General features: G+C 37.8%; 1 protein-coding gene across 1 annotated transcript in view; it reads left to right on the top strand.

Annotated features, from left to right (window-relative positions):
* Positions 1 to 9,461, top strand: part of LOC102745610 (synaptonemal complex protein 1) — an 86,065-nt gene that overhangs the window by 53,231 nt on the left and 23,373 nt on the right. The window contains exon 16 of the mRNA XM_081817110.1: positions 1,456 to 1,530. Coding sequence (XP_081673236.1) covers positions 1,456 to 1,530 — 75 coding nt within the window. The remainder of the gene's footprint in view (positions 1 to 1,455; positions 1,531 to 9,461) is intronic.

The raw sequence follows: 9,461 nt of genomic DNA on the forward strand, positions 1-9,461 counted from the left end.
TTTTCCCTGGCCTCCTCTTTTCCCTTTTTATCTATTATATTGTCTTCCAGGTCGCTTATTCACTCTTCTGTCTCAGTTACCCTAGCTGTTAGATTATCTAGATTGGATTGGATCTCATTGATAGCATTTTTAAGTTCTGCCAATTCAGCTTTCATTTCTGCCCTTAGAGACTCTATGTTGCCATTAATTGATTTCTCCATTCTAGCCATTGTCTTCGCAATTGCTAGCCTGAATTCCATCTCTGACATCTTGGTTATATCTGCATCCATTTGTAAATCTGCAGCATAAGTCATAATCTCTGAGTCTTTTCTATTTTGGGGGCTCCTCCTCCTAGTCATTCTGTTGATGGGTGTTTGAGGGAATGTATAGAGTCCAAATTATGGACCAGAACCCAAGCAAGATGCACCTGTTTTCTTGGGACCTTAGGGTTGCTGGCCTCTCGTTTTCCCAGCCTGTCTTCTGGGGGAGGGGCCTGCCGCGCTGTTACTCAGGCAACCCTGTTTGGTCGGAGTTGCCCTGCCTGCCTGTGGTGGGGGGTGGGCTCAGCGGGAATCAGTTTTTGGGGCTTTTGTTCTCTGGCGGCTTTCCCTGGTGGCTTTCTGCGTTTCTTCCGTGAGTCAGAGCAGAAGAGACCGTTTCCAACCCTCTGCCTCAGAGCAGAGAGACCGTAGTCTGTTCTTCAGTGAGCTCTCCAGGTCACACCGTCTCCGTTTCTGTCCATGCTGCTATAAACTGCAGCGACCTAGGTTGTGCGCCCCTCCGCAGTGCCCCCAGTCCTGCCTCCAGGTCGGGGCACGTCTCTGCCCTTTGTGCTTCTAAAACCACCAGCTGCTCCTAGTTCATACGTGCGACCCCGCCGCTCCGGGTTTCTGTCCCCGGGGGCTGTCCTAGAGTCCTTTCCCCGCCGCTGCCAGTCTGCGAGTCTGTGCCCCGTCCCCAGCGTGCGAGGCTGTCGCTCACCAGTGGTGTAGGATCCCCACGGCCAGGCACCCTCCCGCTGCCATTTATCCTCTGATATCTGCCCGTGGAATCATGGCTCCCTGCTTTGTACCTTGAAACCAACCGCCTGTGATATTCTCTTTGTAGAGATCCAGATCTTCTTACATCTCAGGCTGGTTTCATGGGTACCCAGAGTGGTCTGGTAGATATCCAGCTCAATTCCGGGGACCAGTTGAAATAGGGTCCCTTACTCCTCCTCCATCTTTCCTAGTTCCATATCAGTAGACTTTTAAGTGAGCACTGGGTGTTATACACAACTAATGAATCATTGAACACTACATCAAAAACTAATGATGTAATATATGTTGGCTAATTGAACATAATAAAAAAATAAAATTGTGTCTATATTTTATGAGTGAATTTATTTCTCTGTAAAACTAAATATATGTGAAACAGCATTTTCACTGTTTTGAGAAATATATGGATACACTATAAATTTCATGTTTTTTTTTTTAGGAGTCTGAATTGTTTAATCTCAAAAATGAACTTTTGTCTGTTAAGAAACAACTTGAAATAGAAAAAGAAGAAAAGGTAGGTTTTGTGGCATTATAGATAAAGTAACTAATAACATTTATGTGCAACTTTCTGGGTTTTTTTAATTTAAATTTTTTTACTGAAGTATAACTGCCACTTTGTTTTTATAAACATGTCATATTAGAAAATATATTTGGGTAACTGTGATTAAAACATATAATTTTCCCCCCATTAGCTTTTTTTCAGAAGTATGTAGTGTATTCCTTTGTTTAAATATTGAACATATATATGTTACAAATTTAAATTGTGCAGCATGATTTTACCTGTATGTATTGTGAAATGATGACCACAGTACATTTAGTTAATATCCATCATTTCACAAAAATGCAAAAAAGAAAAAAAATGTTCTTTTCCTTGTGATGAGAACTCTTAGCATTTACTCTCTTAACTCTCAAATATACCATATAGCAGTGTTAACTATAGTCATTGTGTTGTAAATTACATCCTTAGTACTTATTTATCTTATAACTTGAAGTTTGTACCTTTGACCACCTTTATCTAATTCTCCAACCCCCACACCTCTGCCCCTGATAATCACAAATCTGATCTCTTTTTCTAGGAGTTCTTTTTTTAATTTTAGATTCAACATATAAATAAGCACATACAAGTATTTGTCTTTCTCTGTCTGACTTAAGTCATTTAGCATAATGCTCTCAAGATCCATTCATGTTATTGCAAATGGCAGGATTTCCTTCTCTTTATGGCTGAATAATATTTCATTTTGTGTGTGTATGTGTATCACGCTTACTTCATCCGTTAATCTGTTGGTATCACTTAGTTGTTTCTTTATCTTGGCCATTGGAAATAATGCTGTAGTGAACACGTGGGTGTAGGTATCTCTTCAGCATAGTGTTTTTGTTTCTTTTGGATATATTCCCAGAAGTGGAATTACTGAATCATATGGTAGTTTTATTATTAATTTTTTGAAGAACCTCATACTGTTTTCCATAGTGGCTGTACCAGTTTATAATCCCACCAACAGTGCAAAAGGGTTTTCTTTCCTTTTTTTGTTTTTGTTTTTTGTTGTTGTTGTTTTAAGTTTTTACTTATATTCTAGTTAGTTAACATATAGTGTTATATGGGTTTCAGGAATAGAATTTAGTGATTCATCACTTACATAAACACCCAGTGCTCATCACAACAAGTGCCCTTCTTAATATATATCATCCATTTAGCCCATCCCCAACCTGCCTCCCCTCCAGCAACTGTCAGTTTGTTTTCTGTAGTTAAAAGTCTGTTTTATGGTATACCTCTGTTTTCTTCCCCCCTATGTTCATCTGTTTTATTTCCTAAATTCCACATATGAGTGAAATCATATGGTATTTGTCTTTCTCTGAGTGACTTATTTTGCTTAGCATAATACGCTCTTGCAAATGGCAAGATTTCATTCTTTTTGATGGCTGAGTAATATTCCATTGTATATATATACAACATCTTCTTTATCCATTCATCAGCTGATGGACACTAGGGCTGTTTCCATAATTTGGCTATCATTGATAGTGCTGCTGTAAACATCAGGGTGCATATGTCTCTTCAAGTCTGTATTTTTGTTTCCTTTGGGTAAATACATAGTAGTGCAATTGCTGGATCATAGGATAGATCTATTTTTAACTTTTTGAGGTACCTCCTTACTGTTTTCCAGAGTGGCTCTACCAGTTTGCATTCCCATCAACAGTGTAAGAGGGTTCCCCTTTCTCTGCATCCTCACGAACATCTGTGGTTTCCTGTGTTAATTTTAGACATCCTGACAGGTGTGAGGTGATATCTCATTGTGGTTTTGATTTTCCTTTCCTTGATGATGAGTGATGTTGAGCATCTTTTCATGTGTCTGTTAGCTATCTGGATGTCTTCTTTGGAAAAATGTCTATTCATGTCTTCTGCCCATTTTTTAACTGGATTATTTGTTTTTGGGGTGTTGAATTTGTAAGTTCTTTATAGATTTTGGATACTAACCCTTTATCAGATATGTCATTTGCACATATCTTCTCCCATTCCGTAGGCTGGCTTTTAGTTTTGTTAATTGTTTCCTTCACTGTGTAGAAGCTTTATATATTGATGAAGTCTCAATAGTTCAGTTTTGCTTTTGTTTCTCTTGCCTCCAGCAACGTGTCTAGTAAGATGTTGCTATGGCTGAGGTCAAAGAGGTTGCTACCTGTATCCTCCTCTAGGATTCTGATAGTTTCCGTCTTACATTTAGGTTTTTCATTCATTTTGAATTTATTTTTGTGTATAGTGTAAGAAAGTGGTCCAATTTCATTCTTCTGCATGTTGCTCTCCAGTTTTCCCAACACCATTTGTTGAAGAGATTGTCTTTTTTCCATTGGATATTCTTAACCTCTTTGTCGAAGATTAGTTGACCATATGGTTGTGGGTCCATTTCTGGGTTTTCTATTCTGTTCCATTGATCTATGTATCTGTTTTTGTGCCAGTACCATACTGTCTTGATGACTACCGCTTTTTAATATAGCTTGAAGCCTGAAATTGTGATGCTTCCAGCTTTGCTTTTCTTTTTCAAGATTGCTTTGGCTGTTGGGGTGTTGTAGTTCCATACAAATTTTAGGATTGTTTGTTCTAGATGTGGGACAAATGCTGATGGTATTTTGATAGGGATTGCATTAAATGTATAGATTGCTCTGGGTAGTATAGACATTTTAACAATATTTGCTCTTCCAACTCATGAGCAAGGAATGTATTTCCATTTCTTTGTGTCATCTTCAGGTTCTTTCATAAGTGTTCTTTTTTTTTCTTCAGAGTATAGATCTTTTACTTCTTTGGTTAGATTTATTTAGTATCTTCTTGGTTTTGGTGCAATTATAAATGGGATCAATTCCTTGGTTTCTCTTTTTGCTATTTCATTATTGGTGTGTAGAAATGCAGCATATTTCTGTACACTGATTTTTGTATCCTTTGACTTTACTGAATTGGTGTATCAGTCCTAGCAAGTTTTTGGTGGAGTCTTTTGGGTTTTCTGCATAGAGTATCCTGTCTTCTGTGAATAGTGTAAGTTTGACTTCTTCCTTGCCAATTTGGATGCCTTTTATTTTTTGTTGTTGTTGTTGTTGTCTGATTACTGAGGCTAGGACTTCTAGTACTATGTTAAATAACAATGGTGAGAGTGGAGATCGCGGTCTTCTTCCTGACTGTAGAGGGAAAGCTCTGAGTTTTTCCCCATTGAGGATGATATTAGCTGTGGGTCGTACATATATAGCCTTTATGATGTTGAGGTATATTCCCTCTACCCCTGCCTTTGTGAGGGTTTTTATCAGGAATGGATGCTGTACTTTGTCAAATGCTTTTTCCACATCTATTGAGAGGATCATATGGTTCTTATCCTTTCTTTTATTAATGTGTGTATCACATTGATTGATTTGCAAATATAGAACCACCCTTGCAGCCCAGAAATAAATCCCACTTAATCATGGTGAATGATTCTTTTAATGTACTATTGGATTCGATTTGATAGTATCTTGTGGAGAATTTTTGCATCCATGTTCATCAGGGATATTGGCCTATAATTTTTTAGTGGGGTCTTTGTCTGGTTTTGAAATCAAGGTAATGCTGGTCTTGTAGAATGAGTTTGGAAGTTTTCCTTCCTTTTTAATTTTTTGGGACAGTTTGAGAAGAATAGGTATTAACTTTTCTTTAAATGTCTGGTGGAATTCCCCTGGGAAGCCATCTGGCCCTGGACTTTGTGTGTTGGGAGATTTTTGATTATTGATTCAGTTTCTTTGCTAGTTAGCAGTCTGTTCAAATTTTCTATTTATTCCTGTTTCAGGTTTGGTAGTTGATATATTTCTAGGATTTTATCAATTTCTTCCAGATTGCCCAATCTGTTGGCATATAATTTTTCACAATATTCTCTTATAATTGTTTGTATTTCTGTGGTGTTGGTTGTGATCTCCCCTCTTTCATTGGTGATTTTATTTATTTGGGTCCTTTCTCTTTTCTTTTTGTTAGGTCTGGGTAGGGGTTTATCAATTTTATTAATTCTTTCAACAACCAGCTGCTATTTTTATTGATCTGTTCTACTGGGTTTTTTTTTGTTGTTGTTGTTGTTTCTATATCATTTATTTCAGTTCTAATCTTTATTATTTCCCTTCTTCTGCTGGTTGTGGGCTTCATTTATTGTTCTTTTTTTTAGCTCCTTTAGGTGTAAGGTTAGGTTGTTTTGAGATTTTTCTTCTTGAGGTAAGACTGTATTGCTATATACTTCCCTCTTATGACCACTTTGCTGCATCCCAAAGGTTTTGGACCATCGTGTTTTCATTTTCATTTGTTTCCATGTATTTTTTTTTTCTTCCTTAATTTCTTGGTTAACCCATTCATTCTTTAGTAAGATGTTCCTCAACCTCCATGTATTTGTGGTCTTTCCAAATTTTTTCTTGTGGTTGACTTTAAGTTTCATAGTGCTGTAATCAGAAAATATGCATGGTATGATCTCAGTCTTTATTTGTGACCCAGTATGTGATCTGTTCTGGAGAATGTCCCATGTGCACTCAAAGAGAATGTGTATTCTACCACTTTAGGATGAAATGCTCTCTTTATTCTGTTTAGTCCATCTGATTCAATGTGTCATTCAAAGCCATTGTTTCCTTGTTGATTTTTCTGCTTAGATGATCTGTCCGTTGCTGTAAGTTAAAGTCTCCTACTATTATTGTATTATCAGTGAGTTCCTTTATGTTTGTTATTAATTGATTTATATATTTGGGTGCTCCCAAATGGGGGGCATAAATATTTATAATTGTTAAATCTTCTTGTTAGATTGTCCCCTTTATTATTATATAGTGCCCTTCTTCATCTCTTGTTATAGTCTTTGGTTTAAAATCTAGTTTGTCTGATATAAGTATGGCTATGCCAGCTTTCTTTTGACATTCGTTAGCATGATAAATGGTTCTCCATCCCCTTGCTTTCCACCTACAGGTGTTTTTAGGTCTAAAATGAGTCTCTTGTCGGCAGCATATAGATGAACTTGTTTTTTTTTTGTTGTTGTTTTTAATGCATTCTGATGTCCTGTGTCTTTTGATTGGAGCATTTAGTCCCCTTACATTCAAAGTGATTATTGATAGATATGAATTTAATGCCATTGTATTACTTGTTAAGTCATTGTTTCTGGAGATTTTCTCTCTCTCTCTTTTTTTTTTTAAGATTTCATTTATTTTGAGAGAGCAACAGAGAGAGAGAGGGAGGGAGAGAGATTGAGTGGTGAGAGGGGCAGAGAGAGACCATCTCAAGCAGACTCCATGCTAAGCATGGACCCTGACGCAGGGCTTGATCCCATGACTGTGAGACCATGATCTAAGCCAAAATCAAGATCTTGTCAGATAGTCAACTGACTGAGCCACCCAGGCACCCCTTCTCTATTCGTTTCTAGTCTATTGCTTTTGGTCTTTCTTCCCCACTCAAGAATTCCCTTTAATATTTCTTGCAGGGCTGGTTTAGGGGTCATGAACTCCTTTAGTTTTTGTCTGAGAAACTCTTTATGTCTCCTTCTATTCTGAATGACAGCCTTGCTAGATAGAGTATTCTTGGCTGCATATTTTTCCCATTCAGCAGGTTGAATATATCATGCCATTCTCTTCTGGCCTGCTAGGTTTCTGTGGACAGATCTGCAAACCTGATCTGTCTTCCCTTGTAAGTTAAGGACTTTTTTCCCTTGCTGCTTTCAGGAGTCTTTCCTTACCTGTTTATTTTGTGAAGTTGACTATAATATGTCTTGGTGATGGCCAGCTTTTGTTGAATTTAATGGGAGTTCTCTGTGCTTCTTGGATTTTGATGTTTGTTTCCTTTTCCCCATTAGGGAAGTTTTCAGCTGTAATTTACTGAAATGAACCTTCTGCTCCTTTTTCTTTTTTTCTTCTCCAGATTTGGGAAGTTCTTAGCTATAATTTCTTTAGATTAGTTTTTTGCGCCCTCCTCCATCTTATTTCCTCTGGGGCTCTAATGTGTAAATTGTTTCACTCGATGGTATCCCATAATTCATTAGTCTTCCCTCACTATTTTTAATTCTTTTATCTTTGTTGTTCCAATTAGATAATTTCTGTGAACTTGACAATAAGTCATTTGATTCTTCAGCTTGATCAAGTCTTATTTTAATGTTCTCTATTGTATTTTTCATTATTCATTGTATTTTTCAGCTCTAGAATTTGTCTAGTTCTTTTTTTATGATTTCTGTCTCTATTAAAGTTCTCCTTTTGTTCATATATTATTTTCTTGATTTTATTGAATTGTCTTACTGTGTTTTATTATAGATCATTGAACTTCCTTAAAACAACTATTTTGAATTCTTTATCAGGCAAATTGCAGATTTCCATTTCTCTGGAATTGGTCACTGAAAACTATTGCATTTTTCTGGTGGTGTCATGTTGCTTTGGTTTTTCATGTTTCTTCAAGTCTTGCATCACTGTCTTCACATTTGAAGGATGGTTATTTCTTCCAGTTTTTATTGGTTACCTTCAGCAGAGAAGTATCTTCTGTCAGCTCTGTTAGGGATTCTGAGGTTTTCTCAGATCTTTTCTATATCTATATGTCTATTTATGTCTATGTCTATGTCTGTATCTATATCTGCCTGCTCTACACTTCTTGTTTGCTCTTTGAGGGGAATTCTTAAGATTGTATGCTTTCTCTTGATGTTGCAAAGGCTGGGTGCTGGCAGCCTCCCCTTTGCTCTCCCTAAGGCTTTGTTGAATGATCAGGTTTGTGTACTTTCTCCCAATTCTGCAGCATTGGGCCAGCTTTCTGCACATGTTCACTAGCCTTCTTCAAAGGCTCATGCTTGCCACCCTTAAGGGGATGTGCAGGTTGGCAGTGGGGTATTACGTGTGTGTGGTTGAGATGTGTGGAGCACTGGGGTAGTGTCCATGGGCCAATCGATCTTCAGGCAAGATTTCCCCAGCAGCTCTTGGGCAGGCTTCCCACTGGAGTCCATGAAGTGGTTAGGATCTGTGTACCTTAAATACATTCTGAGCTTTTGTTGCTGTATTCCCAACCCCTCCTCACCCCTCACTCATGTAGTTCACCCTAGTATTCTAGATGGGGTGGGAAAGAAATAGTCCTCCTTGGCAACATCCTGCACAGTTGGGGAAGCTGGGTGTCCCTCTTTTGCTCTCACTTTTTCCCAAAGGAAAAACTGTTGGCTGAGAGATCTTTCTTGGCACCAAACTATGCTGTCTTGGGAGAGGGGATGACATGGGTAAAGTGAAATTGTTCCTGTTATCCTCTTCAGTGTGTTCAGTCTATGATTTTTTTGCTCCATTGGTGTGCTGGAACTTCTCTGCTGGCTTCTAGAACTTCTACAAAGGTACTCTCATCTGTGGATGATTGTCAAAATCTGTTTTCTTGGTGAGGAGGTTGGTAGAAAACTCCTGCCATTTTGCTGACATCACTCTTCCCTTTTTCCTAATGAAAGTATTTAGTACTATAAATTTTTCTGTCAGTACTGTTTTAGCTACAACCCACATGTTTTCATATGTTGTTTTTGTTTTCATTCAGTTCTATATAATTTTAGATTTCTTTGTGACTTCTTTGACCCATAGATTATTTAGAAATGTGTTTTTATTTATTTATTTATTTTATTATTATTTTTTTATTCTTATGTTAATCCCCCTACATTACATCATTAGTTCTAGATGAAGTGTTCCATGATTCATTGTTCATGCATAACACCCAGTGCTCCATGCAGAACGTGCCCTCCTCAATACCCACCACCAGGCCAACCCATCCTCCCACCCCTCTCCCCTCTAGAACCCTCAGTTTGTTTTTCAGAGTCCATCGTCTCTCATGGTTCGTCCACCCCTCCGATTTCCCCCGCTTCATTCTTCCCCTCCCGCTACCTTCTTCTTCTTCTTTTTTTTTTTTCTTAACATATATTGCATTATTTGTTTCAGAGGTACAGATCTGAGATTCAACAGTCTTGCACAATTCACAGCGCT

This window comes from Leptonychotes weddellii, chromosome 4, assembly GCF_054177405.1.
Source record: "Leptonychotes weddellii isolate Sample4059 chromosome 4, ASM5417740v2, whole genome shotgun sequence".
In the NCBI taxonomy this organism is placed as follows: Eukaryota; Metazoa; Chordata; class Mammalia; order Carnivora; family Phocidae; genus Leptonychotes; species Leptonychotes weddellii.